Source organism: Schistocerca cancellata, chromosome 4, assembly GCF_023864275.1.
Source record: "Schistocerca cancellata isolate TAMUIC-IGC-003103 chromosome 4, iqSchCanc2.1, whole genome shotgun sequence".
NCBI lineage: Eukaryota > Metazoa > Arthropoda > Insecta > Orthoptera > Acrididae > Schistocerca > Schistocerca cancellata.
In genome coordinates this window covers 319,548,942-319,567,376 of record NC_064629.1, presented here as the reverse complement: position 1 = coordinate 319,567,376, position 18,435 = coordinate 319,548,942, and the positions used below count along the sequence as shown (strand labels likewise).

Here is an 18,435-nt window from a genome sequence, read left to right as displayed (position 1 = left end):
GTTTTCGAAATATACATCATTCACGCCGTCTTCAGGAGTACATATAATGAAACAAATCTTTATCCTGTTGCCTTTGCATTATTGCCAAAGAAAAGAAAAGGGACATACATCTGTCTTTTCCGAAATTTGGTGGAAATCATTCCAGAATGGAAATCAGCAAACGTGACCGTAGGTTTCGAATCAGCAGCGATTTCTGCAACTGAAGTTGTGCTACTGACAGTCAAAGTAAAAGGGTGTTATTTCCACATGAAATGTGACGCTGGAGAAAAGTGCAAGATCTAGGACTTACTCATGAGTACAAAGAAAATGAAGAAGTGAGACAACAAATCCGCATGTGTGCTGCGCTGGCGTTCCTACGGCCTGGAGATGTATGTTATGGCTGGCTCAAGATACATTCACAAGCACCGGTTATCCAGAGGCTTCCTGAGTTTTTTTACTACTTTGTCGATAGATGTAGGGAAAAGAAGAAAAAGAGCTACAAGGCTTTGGAGTTGCTACAAACGGCGCCATCGAACGACACCACGAAATTAATAACCTGTTTGCTAAACCAAATCCTAAAATGAATGACGTAACTCGGTGTATGAAAAGAAAAGCAGAAAATTCAGCGTGCGCGTTAATGAGGGCAGAGTTCAGTGTGGAAGGTAGACGGAAAAGCAATGTACATGAAATGGGATGAAAGGTTGGTAAAAATAGTAAAAAAGAACGAAGAGGATGGTGAGATCAGAGCTTGCATGAAAGCTATCTCCTACCCACAAAAATCTGACTAAATTTATCAGAAGATGTATGTACATAGAAAACTGTACTAAACGTAAATAGCAACTTGTAAATAAAAAACTTTAAAAAAAGATATATTGATGGTGATTATGAGTTGATTTTAAACGCACCTAAAGGACGACAATTTACTTTTGCCATTTAGCCAGTCCAAAGTCTGGATGAAGTGCGATAGAAAACTTTTAAAAGCATAGTCTCAATTCTATGGCCGGCCGTGGTGTATTTGGCTTTCATTGTTTCTCAGATCATTCCTCACAAGTGCTGGAATGTTTGTTTCTGTGAGTGAACTTGTCATTCATTTTATAACTTCTAAGAAACATACACATACTTTAACGACGTAAAGATAAGACTGATGAGCTATTTAAATGTTATTAAATGTCTTGGCGATATTCGAACTTGTACGGGACTGTACAAAGAATTCCGTATTGGGTTACCTACATGGTTCAAATGGTTCAAATGGCTCTAAGCACTATGGGACTTAACTTCTGAGGTCATCAGTCTCCTAGAACTTGGAATTACTTAAACATAACTAACCTAAGGACATCACACACATCCATGCCCTAGGCAGGATTCGAATCTGCGACCGTTGCGGTGGCGCGGTTCCAGACTGTAGCGCCTAGAACCGCTCGGCCACCTCGGCCTGCCTGTTACCTACCTAGCTAGTATTTTACTCTGGTTCAGACTGACGTCTGCGCAGTGGCGTAGCTGGGTAGTATGGTACCCGGTGCAGCTTTTAATTTATGCCACCGCCGTAATTGCCACCCCCGCTGAAGCATAAAATACAACATTTGTGATTAACATGTAACTTAAAATTTCTTCCTTCTTTTCCGGCTGCAAGTTTTGTATTTGCCCTTCAATATCGATATCCTTAGCTGCCACATTAAACGGTCGTCGTTGACTCGTAGTAGACCCAAGATAATTCTTAATTAGACTTTTGAAAAGAAGAATTCTCTTACACAACGTTATCGAAACATACAAAAGTTAAGAAAAATCAGAACGCCAAAATAAAGTTGGAGAAAAAAATCTTCATGAGGAATCTCACCGCTGCGGTCGCAGGTTCGAATCCTGCCTCGGGCATGGATGTATGTGATGTCCTTAGGTTAGTTAGGTTTAACTAGTTCTAAGTTCTAGGGGACTAATGACCTCAGCAGTTGAGTCCCATAGTGCTCAGAGCCATTTGAACCATTTTTTTTTTTTTAGGAATCTCATGATAACTGTCAACTGATTTTTGTATAATCGTTGGAAATTTCGTTTCTGAAGTTTTAATCAAATGACTTGTATCTGAAACAGCATATGATATGAGTTCCATGGTTTTGTAACGTGTATCGATTTCTTGCAGAAAGCTGTCGATGCACTCGTAACATTGACCTTCTCAGTTGCAGCGTTGTGTGTAGTAAGGCTTGAAAATGCGAGCTGGGAAACCTCCAGGTAGCGTCCCTCAGCTCCTCTACTTGCCAGGCAAGGGGATTAGTGGACCCTTGCTCGACCCTTTCCGGGCGCAAATTTCAGTGGCCGCAGTTTTCAGTACACCAGCACAATTATGCATACACTTACATAACAATATAAACAGGTTCAGTCAAAGCGTCAACTATCAATGAAAAATGAAACTATTACGGCAATTTATATTTCGAGAAAAAATGATATGTTTTCTACGCACGTGTATGAAAATAGCATCGCTTCCTGGCAACATTCATCCAATGGCTGTCTATCAGTTTTATTGTTACGTTTATGGCAACAGGTGCAGTGACATTCATCTGTAAACATACTCAGAAGAAATTCAGTCTCTGAAAATGGAAACGCTTTTAAATTCGATAGGTTCTGATAAAGTGCAGGATGAAGGTATGGCTTATTTATTGACACGTACGTACGGAAGTATCAACATATTATGTACGTAAAAAAAAAAAGAAAAATAGACAAGATCTATGTGTCCTTCCTGTTAGAGTAATAATATATATCGCTTCCTCATTTATGGCAAGTATGTTTTGAGAGTTTTCAACTACTTTAGGGTTACACTTTTTTTTAGCATTTAAGCTCACTGGATACGTAATCACAGTGTTTAGGTGACATTTAAATATATGCAGTAATATTCTTTTTAGTGATAGTCTGGAATCATCGCAATATAAATAAAGTTTACAAAAGGAAATAAAAAATATTGTATCCTGGCGGCAAAGAAGTGGTAAATTTTGTCCACAAATTTCAGAAAACTTTTGCCGGCTGTGCATGTTAACAGGAGACGTTTGCGAAGCTGCTGGCAGCTTTCATCGTCAAATTAAACTTCTGTCGTCTACACTTCTCTCAGACATAACACGTACTTTTGTGGTATTACGTGGGTACTTATATAAAACATTTCAGTTACATGCTCAGAAATTCTTACATTATACTGCAAAAATGTTTGTCAAAGATGATGAGTAATAAATCTTTGATGTTATGTAGTAGGATAAGGTCGACTAGTGGGTACGTCACGTAGAACGTAGAGGAAAGGATAGGTGGCAGTTGATACGCAACATGTGCTGGGACAGGCGATTCGGCAAGATCTTCGACACTCCTTTCGCTCGTCGAGTGCGCCGGCTCTACATGGAAAATAATTTGCTTGTGTTTGGAGTCATCGGTCATGTAAGTAGTTTGTTTGTACATGAGACGATTGATCGTCGTTGTTGTGCGCAAGCTGCTTTGTGAAAAACAGCGGGCGTAATAATGCTAGCAAAATTTTATATTTCACTGAAATTATTTGCGGTGTGGTTGAAACTATGCCACGGTAAACATAAGCCCTAAACCTCAAAGTAGTCATAGTAGTAGTTGCAAGAGGTATCTCGGGAGCACTCACTGTTACTCTAAAATCTTTTTTTCCTGAAATAGAATTAAGGATATTTGTTGTACTTCACAAAAATGAGATAGCCTTGGTATAAAATTAGTGGGGCTTCCAGGGATTCTGGGAACGGTCCCAGAGATTTTCGTTGCCTTCATAGGTAAATTAAGATTACCTGGTCCTTCTGTGCTCATGATATCACGATGTAACGGCCCATGTTCTGAAGAGAATGCCGTTTGAAACATGTTTCCAGCGCATAAATTGTGAAAGTTGCCGAAACCATGTTTTTCTGTATTTAATTGGAATTTGTTTTTAAGTAAAGGCGATGATTTATACATTTCCATATGCGTGAACGGACAGATACTTTTCAATTGAAATTAATTCCAGGTAAGTTTTCTCGGTAGATACAGCAGGCATCTTTGCCCCGATTTTACAGTTGGGCATAAATGCTTAAGTTCACCTAAACAGTGGAAACGCTTCTAATTTTTAATGAAATGGCCATATTATTCATTCCATATAGTTTACTTGGACAAATGCATCTTAAGATAGTTCGTGCAATGTATGAGATTTGTCTCTGGAGAGACAAAGTAGCGGAAGGACTTAAGTCCAGTGATTTATCTATTGTGGTAATAGCCCGAAGTGTATCCATTTATAAATTTGTTTAAAATGTCACATTACCTCAGGAAGAGTGAAGTTTCTTTTTGTCATGAAGGCAATCTGGTTTCGCATTTTGTTGATCATTGGAGACAGCTCAAGCTCGAATGAGGAAAGGATCATCCTAACTTCGGTGTTGATAGATTCATGAAAAGCACGAAAAACCTGTGACGGGTGTCACCATTACCGTCGTGTAACTGCTCTTAGTGTAATATGTATTACTCACGAACTTTTTTGCTTCCTTTTTAAACGTAAGTATTCTCGTTATTTCTCACCTCCTTGGGTATTTACAGCATTTCATTCTGACAGAAAATGTTTTGAGCTTCTTGTTTCCATTTCCTTGGTAAAGTAAGTCCAAAGTGGTTCTTACAGCATGATCGTGTGGAGCTGTTGCTGAAATTGTACTGTTTTCCCTGATACGAACCTTATAGGTAGATGTAATCATTTGGTTCAGTAGGTTACCATATTTCTAAAACTGTTCTTAAAGATGAAACTGCCACCTAGTTACTATCCTTACGCTCCTTTTCTGCGGTTTAAAATTTATAACCACACTTTCGGTCTAGCTAATTGCGGGTTATAATACCAACAGTCTAACAGTTTTAGTTCCCAACCTTGCGTCATGTCATCCCTGTAATGTGTACACTGTAACATCTCCATAGAAGTTCCATATATAGAAATGGGGTTTCTATTAAATGATAGTATATAAAAGGCATGTATTCAGCTATACGGTTAATACTCGTTTAAAGTTGGAACTCTGTACTCCGTAACAGATTTAGATAGCCTGTGAAAAGTGACAGTATTAAATGTTCAGTTGCGTGTTGTGCCAAATTCCAGCTTGAAACCGGCTGACGTGCTTTTTCAGTCAACTTTAATACAAACTCGGCCTAACAGGGCAGCCGACCTCGGTGGTCTCGCGGTTCTAGGCGCTCAGTCCGGAACCGCGCGACTGCTACGGTCGCAGGTTCGAATCCTGCCTCGGGCATGGATGTGTGTGATGTCCTTAGGTTAGTTAGGTTTAAGTAGTTCTAAGTTCTAGGGGACTGATAACAACGGATGTTAAGTCCCATAGTGCTCAGAGCCATTTGAACCATTTGAACCTAACAGGGCAGGAAAATCTGCACTGTGTAATGGCAAATCTTCATATTCCTTTTTATTACTCGGTGTTTCGCTGTGAAAAATGTGCTGGATTGATGTACTGTTTGACGAACTATAAAATGTCGCCGGTTAAAACGGCCAGTAATTAAAACAATTTAGAGCACCTGCTGTATAGCAAAATGTCCCCTTCGCCATCTGGAGAAAAGCTAAATTATAAAATGGTCTATTCGGGATGGCTAATAACTGTGCAACCTTAATTTGCCATGCACTTCCTTCAATGCCTCTCTGATGGTACTGAGCAAAGTGAATTTCCCTTTACCAATGTAAAGTGGGTGATAGCGATTTGTTTGTAGTGGCGAAAAAACTCTTAAACTAAGATGCCTCAAACGTGTAAGTTCCTATAAGGTAAATGTAATGCCAGAAGTTAATTGTGCGTTCAGTTCGATGCGTCAGAGAAGCGGTTTGCTTGGTCAAATGTTCTAGATACACTTGCTGATTGGTAATATGATCAGAATGTTTTCATGGTTTTGTTGATGGACGGAATTTTCAGTGCAAAGGCATTTCTATGTTCCACCGTTAAACTGTAATTTTTTCCTGTGTGCTGCAGCTTGATAACCAAAGCATTAAAGAGCTCTAATAATTACGCGGCAATTAAACTACAACTGGTAAATGAGTAAGTTGACATTGTTACAGTCCCACCTTGAACAATCACGTGGTCTAAATCTGTAGTTCAATCAAACTGAGTTTTTAAAAATTTTGCGGGATTATTTTGTAACGATGAGAGCGAGATAATTTATACTGATGCAAAAATCAGCTTCTGCCGTACAGTCAAGAGGCATTCCGTTAATTGGTGTGAATATACAGTAGTGATATTACTAATAGTGATCCGTTACTTATACCAACGTTTATCAGCTTGAGAATTGCCACATCGAAGCAATAATTACTTACACGAATAGTGCAGGAGCTTGTACAGGAATATTGAAGCAAAAGCTTTCATACTGTGCCGAATCAGTGAAATTCCCCCATTTCATTGCATAAGAACATTTTGTGCAACCTATCGGCCTTCATCACAGATGACGTCATAACTTCGAAAGAAAATGTAGTTATCGGTAGACTCAACGACTGTTGTGTATTACAAGCAGAGACGCACTTAGCGAGAATTCTGCCGATGCTGGTCAGAAACAATCTGACAAGCTTGTGAAGGTGTAGGAGTAGCTTGTGCTGAGAATAATTAATTAGCACTGAAGTTTAGCCAATTAGGCCGTTGCGCACATAAATCCAAGCGGATAGCCAGAGACGGTTTTGCCAAACGTGTCCTTAGTTTGATTTCTAAGGCCGAAGAAGAAAGTGAAACAAATTGTTCGTGGGACGGTAGTAAGGATCGAACACAAGCCAACGGCTGAGCAGTGCCGTGTCCTACCATGTACGGCTGAGAATAACGAACTAGTTCTATCCGGCCGGCCTCTCGAATTTGCGTCGCGACAGCCTGATTGGCTAACTTCTGCTCCAATTAAGTCGGAACAGCGCAACGTATAGTTAATTTTTAAAAATTGTTTCTCAGCACAAGCTACCCTGCAACACCTTTACAAGCTTTCAGACTTTGACACTCCTGTATAAATGAACAGAGGCCCATGTGAGAAGATGGTTTTTGACGGCGACGCTCTTCGGAGTAAATTAGTGAATATTAAAGAATGGCGTATCGTAGTTTTCACATATATCGTATTCTCCGATTTGGATAAACTAAAATGTAGACTACGATACAACTTTTTCAGCTGACACATTTTCTGTCCACGGCAGAAACGCAGAGAAGCTGTTAAATGTGTACAGAGGTTGGACAAAAATGTGAAAACACTGCGAGAAATGTATGCTTCAACAGATATGCATGTGCTAGCCAACCCAGAAAGTTTCGCTGTTATATTTCTCCACGAAAGGCATTTGTGCACGGTCTTCATGACGTTCCGTGTCAGTAGTGGTCAGTGCAATGTTCTGTGTAGTGAGTGCATTATGTCGAAGCTAAGATTTCGAAAGAGTGTAAATTGTTAGAGCACGTTTCGGGAGTCCGTTCGTAACCAAGGCAGCTGAAGTGCTCGGTGTTTAGAGGCACAGACTCGAATTTGTAACGAATAGAGGAAAAGCGGACAATGATGAGCAGATAAAAACGCTCACGAAAGTGTTGAGTGATCGTGAAGGACGGTCACTGAGGATTGTGACGAAAAATAAGATAAGCTACAAAAATCACTGCAGAATTGAATGTTTCGCCAGCACGAAAACACGAAGGGAGCTCTATAAGCAGGGAACTCCAGGGCGAGCTGGAATTGCAACTCAACAGTAATGCAAATGCCGGTGACAGGATCATTTAGTAAGCGCGAAAGCGTTACGGAGATGATAAACTCCAGTGGAAGACTCTGCAGGAGAGACGCTCAGTAGCTCGGTACGGGCTTTTGTTTATGTTTCGAGAACATACCTTCACCGAGGAGTCAAGCAGTATATTGCTCCCTCCTACGTACATCTCGCGAAGAGACCATGAGGATAAAATCAGAGATTTGAGCCCACACAGAGGCATACCGACAATACTTTCCTCCACGAACAATGAGACTGGAATAGAAGGGAGAACCGATACGGGTACTCAAGGTACCCTCCGCCACACACCATCAGGTGGCTTGCGGAGTATGGATGCAGACGTAGACGTAGACAGGAGAACGTGACGTCGAAACAATAAAACCTGGACTATGAAGTAACGGAGGAATGTCATTGTCGAATAAGTCTTGTTTCACACTGTTTCCAACTTACGGTTGAGTTCACATCCCAATAGTGACAATATGGTAAGATTCCATGGGCCCCATTGTTACTCTGGAAGGTAGCATTTCTATCGAAGATATTCTACCATTTTGGCTGATCAGGTCCTTCTCAATGTAAAATGTTCGTTCCCCAATGGTGTAGCTGTGTTCAAAGAAAGGGCTACTGTTTCCACAGCTCGTATCGTCCAGGGCTCGTTCTGTATGCTTGAGGATGAACTGTCGCGTCTCCCCTGGTCACCAGTCACCAGATGTCAATAACAGTTAGTCTTTCCTACCTGAACTTGGCACTATTTCGCAGGGAGAAGGGTATGATTCTTTCAAAACAATGAAGGACTTGTGGTTGTCCATTCAGGGACGAATGGAAGCTGTTTTGAATGCCAACAGATTTTCTACTCATTATTAGGCATAGTAATGTCATTTTGGTGTTTCCACATTTTTGTCGAGCCCCTTGAAATTGTGTAGTGTTGTCTGGTACACAATATAAAAAAGTGCATCCCGCCTGAAACTCGTAACTTCGTCAGTGTATGGATACTAAAGTTGTACAGAAATTCGTAACAATTTCTGTTCATTAGAGGGCTTTGATATTTAAGTTGTGGGGCACCTGATCGTGACTACGACAGGCCGCTCCATAATCCATGTTACACTAAAAGTAGAATGGATTGAAACATAGGAGTATGACGCGATTTTTGGTTTTCAGATAATGTCCGGCATGGTGTTCTTCGATATGGTCGAGAAGCTGTGCGGGGGCTCAGACACAACTTGGTCTCCGCTTCGACTACTGGGACCTCCGATGTGGCTCCCACTGAGAACTCTCACAGGTAGTCTCAACTATTAGAAAAAATAAGCTTTATATTATGTTGCCTTTGGTTACCAAAAAGTTCAGAATAAACATTTCCTTTAGTAAATACGGATGTTACCGAGAGATTCCCAAATAGCTGGAAACGGCAAGTAAAAATCAGTACTATGAAATAACAATTATTTAAACAACTTACCAAAGAAACAAAGGTATAAAAATGTGGAAAACTTCCTGAGATTTGCTCCCTCGTATTTCCTACAATCACCGCTCAGATAAAAGCTCACTGCAGCTTTTGTCTTCGCTAAATCATACGACAGACAACGAAATTTAGTTCCCCGTGAAAATATATAGCAAAACGTTATTGAATATACTTCTGTTGCAAAAGATTTTAAAGGCAGGTGGTTCAATACATTTTCGTGTTCCCGCTAGCGTGGGTGTAAAACACCCAGTAGTGCCAAGAATCATCCCACTTCGTCCGAATCACGTTGAGGCCACGCGATATCAGAAACGTGTGGGGATGGACATAGAAAATTCGTGCAGTGTCTAGCTAACATTGCTAGATTGGTGCCCGTAAAGAATGGCAGACTGCGATAGCACATTAACGTAAGAGGTAACTGGAATTAGAATATATACGTCATGGACACTTTGGCTGAGGGTAGATAAGATGCTAGTTTCCTGCGTCATCCAAGAACGTAGAACCGAAACATTGCCTTCAGCGGACAGTGCTTTCAGCAACCATCCTCAGTTTAAATTGTGTTAGCAACTCTCCTACTGCCGCGGTTTAACTTCACACTACCTGCAACTTTCCCAGTGGGTGTGAACCCTTCACCATCTAGGCTTTGTGAAGTGGCTCATGTTGACTTTAGCCTTCATTCGCTTCCTAAGGACACTACTCCAACCTCCGTCTATCGCCTTAAGTTTCACGAACTTCGCATGGAACTTGGCGAGAGTACCTTCGTCTACATTGACGGTTCTCGGACTGACCATGGGGTCGGGTGTGCCTTCGTCGTTGACATCCGTGCCTTTCGTTTTCGGTTTCCGGCACACTGCTCAGTATTTACAGCCGAGCTTTCGCCCTGTATCAGAGAACGGAGTACATCCGGCGACAACCTATTCAATTGTCCTCTGCTCACTCATTTAGCGCCTTTAAGTCTGTGCGCTGTACACTGCCCATTCCTTAGTGCAGTGGGTCCAGGAAATCTGTCACTTGCTCACTCTTCGTGGAGCTAGTGTAATGTTTCTGTGGGTTTCTGGTCATGACGGTCTGCCAGGAAACGAGGCTGCTGACGCTGCTGCCAAGGCTGCAGTCCTCGTACCTTAGCCGGAGCGTAATATTCCCTCCGATCTCTGCGTTGCCGCCTGTCAGGTGGTGGTGTCCCTTTGGCATTGCCAATGGTCCTCCTTTCACGGGAATAAGCTCCAGCTTAAGCCTCTCCCAGCAGCTTGGACGACCTCCTCTCGGCCCTTCCGCCGGGAGGAGGTCATGTTAACTAGGCTGCGTAATGGGCACTGCCTTTTTAGCCATCTTCATTTGCTAACGAGGAGACGGCACGACCGTGGGGTCGGGAATTTATCCGAAATTTTGTGTGGTGAAAGAGGACCCCTAACACCTCACGCGGTTAAAATATTAGGACGCACTACTCGGAAAATCCCGGGAAAAATAGATCCAAAAGTTTCTTGGGTGCCGTACGAGTATAAAATGTTAGTGCATTGCCGAGCCGCCGTCTGTCCTACATGTTTAGGGATCGGACTGTTACGCCAGAGGTCTCGGGTTCCATTCCTCCTCCGGCACTTTTTCTCCTGTTTCATTTTCTTTCGTTATTGCACCAATTATTCAGAAAGTTTCCCAAACCTACATTATCTTTAACAAATTAGTTAAATTATTGAATAAAAATTATTTTCTTTCTGTCAAACAACAAAACTCATGGCGGTGGGTTTTCCATTTCTCATTGTGAAGTATATGAGGAGAAACTTTGGGTTTTTAATTAGAATAACAAAGTTGATTGGGAAACATTCACTTTTTATACATATAATAATTATAAACAAGAACCGCAGTGGTAATTATCGTAAAAACAAAGCAATAATTTTTGCGACATCTTGCGCAACATATAAAAGCGGTTTTTTTTTTCAATCACAGGGCGTTTGCAATAAATCTGTACAAAAACATGCCCCATTAACATTTACGAAAATGTTTTGAGTTTCTGATAATTTTGAGGCAAACCAGGAATATTGAATCATGTCTCGGAATATTGGTGACGATAATTGATGGTGAATTAGAGATTGTATAAAATTCAATCTTCCCGATTCTCCTGTAACAATGCGCTGCGATTTTGCAAGCAACAGAATAAAAAAAGTGCCAGAGGAGGAATCGAACCCGATACCTCTGGCGTAAGGGTCCGAGCACTAACCATGTAGGCCAAACGGTAGCTCGGCAACGGACTAGAATTTTATTCTCATACGGCACCTAAGAAACTTTGGATCGATTTTTCGCGGGATTTTCCGAGTAGTGCGTCCTAATACTTTAACAATGTGAGGTGTCACGGGTCCTCTTTCACCACAGATTTCGGACAAATCCCCGACCCCACGGTCGTGCCATCTCCTTGTAAGTGGCGCTACCCCTACCACTTTGCATACATTGCTCCCAAGTTTTAACTGTCCGCCACTTCTTGGTGGAATGCCCATTTTTTAACCGTTTACGTTCCCGCTTCAGTTTGCCATCTGAGTGAATGGCAGTTTTAGCAAATGACACTTGAGCTATCGAACGCGTTTCACTTTTTATCCCGCCAAAGCAGTATAGCGAAAGCCATTTGATTTTTAGTTTTGGACCTCCGTTTCCATATGGTCTCCTTTAGCCCTTTCCCGAGTACCTTTTTCCTCCTATTATGTCGATTGGGATTGACGTAGAGTCGTTTTTAACTCCTCTGTCTTTGTGTTCTATAGTTTTGACTTTGGTGCAAAGTATGACTTTTTTGCGCCCTAAAGCAAAACAAAATCAAAAATCTCCTGCCACATTCACAGCCCTTCTGCATCCATTAGTGGGACAGCACTCTTAAAAAGCTGTTTGCACGCCGAATCCTCTGCAGTGAAATACAAGCTGTTCAGAAGTTTCGTGATATATTAACCGTTCTTGCGCTTCTAAGAATAAGGCTAGTTTGGTAAGGTGTGAAAGATAGGTCCCTATTTCCGCGATGCTTTCCAGAATTTGAGCTGTGGGAGCGTCTCGTGAAGTATGCTCGAATAACTGACGGTAACGGTGTTGCCCGCCAAAGGCAAATACCTGGCTTAGGGTGCCTGTATGGCAGGCAATTCCGCCAGAAAGATTCGTAGATGGGTTGGCTGATGTCTCCACGTTCGTACAACAGGCAATACGCAAATCTGTGGGCAATCTATTGAAACTAGATTGCTTTGGTGCGCTGTTAATTGCACGTTGCAGACAAGGTGGTTACGTTCAAAATCCAGAATGACACAGGTAGGAGAGACCAGGTATAGCTGATATTTTTGAGGTATGTCCAGTTCAGCACCATCGCCATACACTGAACAGGTGAGAGCTTTGGTGAAAGGCAGTCTAGTCTCTGGCAGTCATCCCATCATGTGTCTGGTAGTAAACTGTTTGATTTTCATTAGAATAATCTTACTGCCCACAATTTGTAAATGGGCAACCAACTAGCTTTAACACGAGTGGTCAGTGTTTCTTCGTTGTCAGTTTTTCAGTCTACTGAACTTAGTCCCTGTGGCCATTTTAGCTGTGTTTAAACTCTCTGGATTTGAGTACTTCCATTTGCATACTTTCCACCCTTACCAGTTACACCCCCTCCCTCCCCCAGGGGGCTCAGTCCTTTAGAGTCGAGCGTGGCGAGCACAGGGCCCCAAGCTATTGCAGCCTTCCTTCTTTCCTGGGCTGCAATTCCTTTCCTTCTCCCTCCCTCCCTTCCCCTCCTTTCCTTCTCCCTCCCTCCCTTCCCCTCCTTTCCTTCTCCCTCCCTCCCTTCCCCTCCTTTCCTTCTCCCTCCCTCCCTTCCCCTCCCTTCCCTTCTCCCTCCCTCCCTTCCCCTCCTTCCCTTCTCCCTCCCTCCCTTCCCCTCCTTTCCTTCTCCCTCCCTCCCTTCCCCTCCTTTCCTTCTCCCTCCCTCCCTTCCCCTCCTTTCCTTCTCCCTCCCTCCCTTCCCCTCCTTTCCTTCTCCCTCCCTCCCTCCTTTCCTTCTCCCTCCCTCCCTCCCTCCTTTCCTTCTCCCTCCCTCCCTCCCTCCTTTCCTTCTCCCTCCCTCCCTCCCTCCTTTCCTTCTCCCTCCCTCCCTCCCTCCCTCCTTTCCTTCTCCCTCCCTCCCTCCCTCCTTTCCTTCTCCCTCCCTCCCTCCCTCCTTTCCTTCTCCCTCCCTCCCTCCCTCCTTTCCTTCTCCCTCCCTCCCTCCCTCCTTTCCTTCTCCCTCCCTCCCTCCCTCCTTTCCTTCTCCCTCCCTCCCTCCCTCCTTTCCTTCTCCCTCCCTCCCTCCCTCCTTTCCTTCTCCCTCCCTCCCTCCCTCCTTTCCTTCTCCCTCCCTCCCTCCCTCCTTTCCTTCTCCCTCCCTCCCTCCCTCCTTTCCTTCTCCCTCCCTCCCTCCCTCCTTTCCTTCTCCCTCCCTCCCTCCCTCCTTTCCTTCTCCCTCCCTCCCTCCCTCCTTTCCTTCTCCCTCCCTCCCTCCCTCCCTCCTTTCCTTCTCCCTCCCTCCCTCCCTCCCTCCTTTCCTTCTCCCTCCCTCCCTCCCTCCCTCCTTTCCTTCTCCCTCCCTCCCTCCCTCCCTCCTTTCCTTCTCCCTCCCTCCCTCCCTCCCTCCTTTCCTTCTCCCTCCCTCCCTCCCTCCCTCCTTTCCTTCTCCCTCCCTCCCTCCCTCCTTTCCTTCTCCCTCCCTCCCTCCCTCCTTTCCTTCTCCCTCCCTCCCTCCCTCCTTTCCTTCTCCCTCCCTCCCTCCCTCCTTTCCTTCTCCCTCCCTCCCTCCCTCCCTCCTTTCCTTCTCCCTCCCTCCCTCCTTTCCTTCTCCCTCCCTCCCTCCCTCCCTCCTTTCCTTCTCCCTCCCTCCCTCCCTCCTTTCCTTCTCCCTCCCTCCCTCCCTCCTTTCCTTCTCCCTCCCTCCCTCCCTCCTTTCCTTCTCCCTCCCTCCCTCCCTCCTTTCCTTCTCCCTCCCTCCCTCCCTCCTTTCCTTCTCCCTCCCTCCCTCCCTCCTTTCCTTCTCCCTCCCTCCCTCCCTCCTTTCCTTCTCCCTCCCTCCTTTCCTTCTCCCTCCCTCCATCCCTCCTTTCCTTCTCCCTCCCTCCATCCCTCCTTTCCTTCTCCCTCCCTCCCTCCTTTCCTTCTCCCTCCCTCCCTCCCTCCCTCCCTCCCTCCTTTCCTTCTCCCTCCCTCCCTCCCTCCCTCCTTTCCTTCTCCCTCCCTCCCTCCCTCCCTCCCTCCTTTCCTTCTCCCTCCCTCCCTCCCTCCCTCCCTCCTTTCCTTCTCCCTCCCTCCCTCCCTCCCTCCTTTCCTTCTCCCTCCCTCCCTCTCCCTCCTTTCCTCCTTTCCTTCTCCCTCCTTTCCTTCTCCCTCCTTTCCTTCTCCCTCCTTTCCTTCTCCCTCCTTTCCTTCTCCCTCCTTTCCTTCTCCCTCCTTTCCTTCTCCCTCCTTTCCTTCTCCCTCCTTTCCTTCTCCCTCCTTTCCTTCTCCCTCCTTTCCTTCTCCCTCCTTTCCTTCTCCCTCCTTTCCTTCTCCCTCCTTTCCTTCTCCCTCCTTTCCTTCTCCCTCCTTTCCTTCTCCCTCCTTTCCTTCTCCCTCCTTTCCTTCTCCCTCCTTTCCTTCTCCCTCCTTTCCTTCTCCCTCCTTTCCTTCTCCCTCCTTTCCTTCTCCCTCCTTTCCTTCTCCCTCCTTTCCTTCTCCCTCCTTTCCTTCTCCCTCCTTTCCTTCTCCCTCCTTTCCTTCTCCCTCCTTTCCTTCTCCCTCCTTTCCCTCTCCCTCCTTTCCCTCTCCCTCCTTTCCCTCTCCCTCCTTTCCCTCTCCCTCCTTTCCCTCTCCCTCCTTTCCCTCTCCCTCCTTTCCCTCTCCCTCCTTTCCCTCTCCCTCCTTTCCCTCTCCCTCCTTTCCCTCTCCCTCCTTTCCCTCTCCCTCCTTTCCCTCTCCCTCCTTTCCTTCTCCCTCTCCCTCCTTTCCTTCTCCCTCTCCCTCCTTTCCTTCTCCCTCCCCCTCCTTTCCTTCTCCCTCTCCCTCCTTTCCTTCTCCCTCCCCCTCCTTTCCTTCTCCCTCCCCCTCCTTTCCTTCTCCCTCCCCCTCCTTTCCTTCTCCCTCCCCCTCCTTTCCTTCTCCCTCCCCCTCCTTTCCTTCTCACTCACTCACTCACTCACTCACCTTTCCTTCTCCCTCTCTAGGTGTCCTTTTTTATGTTGGCCCCACTGTCCTCCTGGTTATGTTGGCTTTGCGATTTGGTTTTGTTGTGTAATTACCTCATTCTTCTTTCCATCCTCTGGTCCCCCTCTGGGGTTTGACATCCATTACTAAATTTTTATTTCATAGTGCGAGCCATTTGGGGAAGAGCACCTGACCTAGTATGTGTGGCATCTGCCCTCCTGGTTCCTTCCATCTTTTTCTTCTTGGTGCTGTCTGATGCTAGGGTACATGCCTAGCACAGTAGCCAGCCCATTTGGCAGGTTCGCTATTTACCATTTTGGTTGATCGCCCTGAAACCACATGGAACACACTTCTGATACCTGAGCTGTGACCAACTCATGTAAGCCTAGGAGTGGTTGCTTTTCATCCTGAAGCATCGGAACTCCCGGCAATGGACGTTGTGCCAGACAGCCCTTGCTGTGGCTGGGTGGCGCCAGTGGGGTGAGACCCTGATTGGAGTGGGTGGTATCAGGGCAGACGCTATGCAAATGAAACGCATACTGGTCCAGAACTCTGGCCATTCTATGGCCTTCTCTTTGAATGGAAACGATTGTTTTACTGCTGCTTCTTCTGCCCCTTTGGCCTTCCCTTCCATGGCTATCTACTGGTAGGAGGGTCAGTCTCATAGGCTAGGGGCGAAACCTTGCCCCCACTATCTGGTTTGTGCCAGGACTGATGGGGATTCTTTCACCAATACCATACCTTTACCCCTGCAGGTTCGGGGGTAAGAATAGGCCCACGGTATTCCTGCCTGTTGTAAGAGGCGACTGAAAGGAGTCTCAAATGTTTCGGCCTTATGTGATGGTCCCCTCTCGGGTTTGACCTTCATATTTCCAAATTCTTCCGAAGAGTGAGCCAACTGGGGAAGGGCGCCTTATATGGTGCGTTGTCCATCTTGCATTGAGACCTTTAGCCAGCTTTCTCGTGGTCACATTGCCGTCCTTCTCGTTCTACATCTCTTGGGCGAAGATACATTCCTGGGTGTGTTTCCCACCATGCACTGTGCAGTGTTGCTTTTTGTGGAGACGACGACCATGGACTTCCTTGCACATAATATCCAGCACAGTAGCCAGAATTTTATGGTGGTGCTGCCATGTATCCTGTTGGTTGTAGCCCCCTGACAACACAGGGATTGCTCTGCTCATGCCTGCGCCGTTAACTCCCCACGTATGCCATGGAGTAGATGACCATCTCCCTGGGGCATCAGGACTCCCGGCAATGGCCATCCTGCCAGGTGGCCCTTGCTGAGGCTAGGTGGCGCCTATGGGGAGGGCCCTTGGTTGGAGTGGGTGACATCAGGGCGGATGACCCGCAGTGAATGCAGCACATCTCTTGCTGGTGGCCAGCCGCCAGCAGTCCCTAAGCATTCTAGGGCTCAATTCAACGCTCAGAAATACGATCCCAAATAGTTCCCCTCCCTGGACACACCGTGGGAGGAGTGTAAGGCTCAGGATGGCAGTGACACTTGCCGCAGTTCCTAGTTTGTAAGAGAGCTGATATGAGTCTTTAATGTCAACAAAGCCTCAATTCTTAGAACATTTAGAGGACAAGTTTGGGGAGGTGGAGGCCTTGTCCAAAATGCGCTCTGGGTCAGTATCGATAGAAACGACATCCTCTGCCCAGTCACGAAGGTTACTTGCTTGTGCTTGTTGGATGTGCTTGGGGATGTTTCAGTTACCATCACACCCCCTAAGAGTTTGAATATGGTCGGGGGTATTATTTTCCATAGGGACCTTCTTTAGCAGTCTGATGACGAACTGCGCGCCAATTTAGAGCGTCAAAGTGTTCATTTCGTCCGGCGCGTTCATCAGGGTCCGAAGGATAATGAGATTGCTACCAGTGCCTTCATCTTGGCCTTAGAGGGTGATCCATTACCGGAGGAGGTCAACGTGATGGTCTACCGCTGTGATGTCAAGCCCTATATCCCTCCCCTGATGTGCTGCTTTAAGTGCTGCTGGAAGTTTGGCTATATGTCTTCTCCCCCCCCCCCCCCCCCCCCAGGGGGCTTACGGTTCTTTCATGAGTACGTGCGTGGTGAGCACGGGGCCCCGAGCTATTGCAGCCACCCTTCTTTCCAGGGCTGCATTTCCTGGCACTTCTGCCCCTTTCCTCTCCTTGCTCCTTCCCCTTCCGCCCTCACCTCTCCCTCTCTGCATGGAACTGATTCTTTTGGTGCTGCTTCTTCTGCCCCTTCGGCCTTCCCTTCCATGGCTACCCCCTGGGAGGAGGGTCAGGCCCACCAGCTAAGGGCGAAACCTTTCCCCCGCTATCTGGTTTGCACCAGGACTGATGGGGATACTTTCACCAATACCAAACCTTTATTTTTTTGTGGAATACATTGAAGAAAAGTTTGGCAAAGTGGACTCAGAGCAAGATTCGGGTTCGTTGTTGATCAAAACTGCTTCAGCTGCCCAGTGTGTGGCCCTTCGTGCCTGTAAACATCTTGGCACAATTCATTTGTCCATTACCTCCCACCAGACTTTGAATATGGTTCAAGGTGTAATTTTTCACAGCGACCTTATCCTTCAAACTGATGGGGAACTTCGGGACAAGCTCGGACGGCAGGGTGTTCACTTTGTTCGGTGTGTTCAGAAGGGTCCAAAGGACAATCACACTGATACTGGTGCCTTTATCCTGGCCTTCGAAGCGGATACCTTCCCTGAGAAAGTAAAAATTATAGTTTATCGATGTGAAGTGAAGCTGTACATCCCACCACCTATGAGATGTTTAAAGTGCTTGCATTTTGGACATGTCTTCGCGCTGCTCCCGATGGACAGGTTACCTCGTTGGTCTTTCCAACGCGCCGATTGGCCTCTATACACTGCACAGGTCGTGTTTTCTCCCTCTTTGTCAGGTTGTGTTGATGACGTCAGACGTGACGTGTCTGACGCGATTGTTCGTGCTGCTAACCTTGCTGTACCTCGCTCATCTGGACCATTTCACCGCCGGCAAGCCCCTTGGTGGAGTACTGCCATTGCCATCCATGATCGCAGTCAAGCTTTGCAACACCTTAAGAGGCACCCATCCATTGCCAACCTTATTACCTTTAAACGCCTTCGCGCTAAAGCCCATTACTTAATCAAACAGAGCAAACACCTTAAGAGGCACCCATCCATTGCCAACCTTA

At 45.9% G+C, this 18,435-nt stretch overlaps 1 protein-coding gene across 1 annotated transcript in view; it reads left to right on the top strand.

The window, feature by feature from the left end:
• The first annotated feature begins 3,276 nt into the window (after positions 1 to 3,276).
• The window catches only part of LOC126184954 (uncharacterized), a 55,133-nt gene continuing 39,974 nt past the window's right edge, over positions 3,277 to 18,435 (top strand). Inside the window, exons 1-2 of the mRNA XM_049927631.1 lie at positions 3,277 to 3,384; positions 8,822 to 8,942. Coding sequence (XP_049783588.1) covers positions 3,277 to 3,384; positions 8,822 to 8,942 — 229 coding nt within the window. The remainder of the gene's footprint in view (positions 3,385 to 8,821; positions 8,943 to 18,435) is intronic.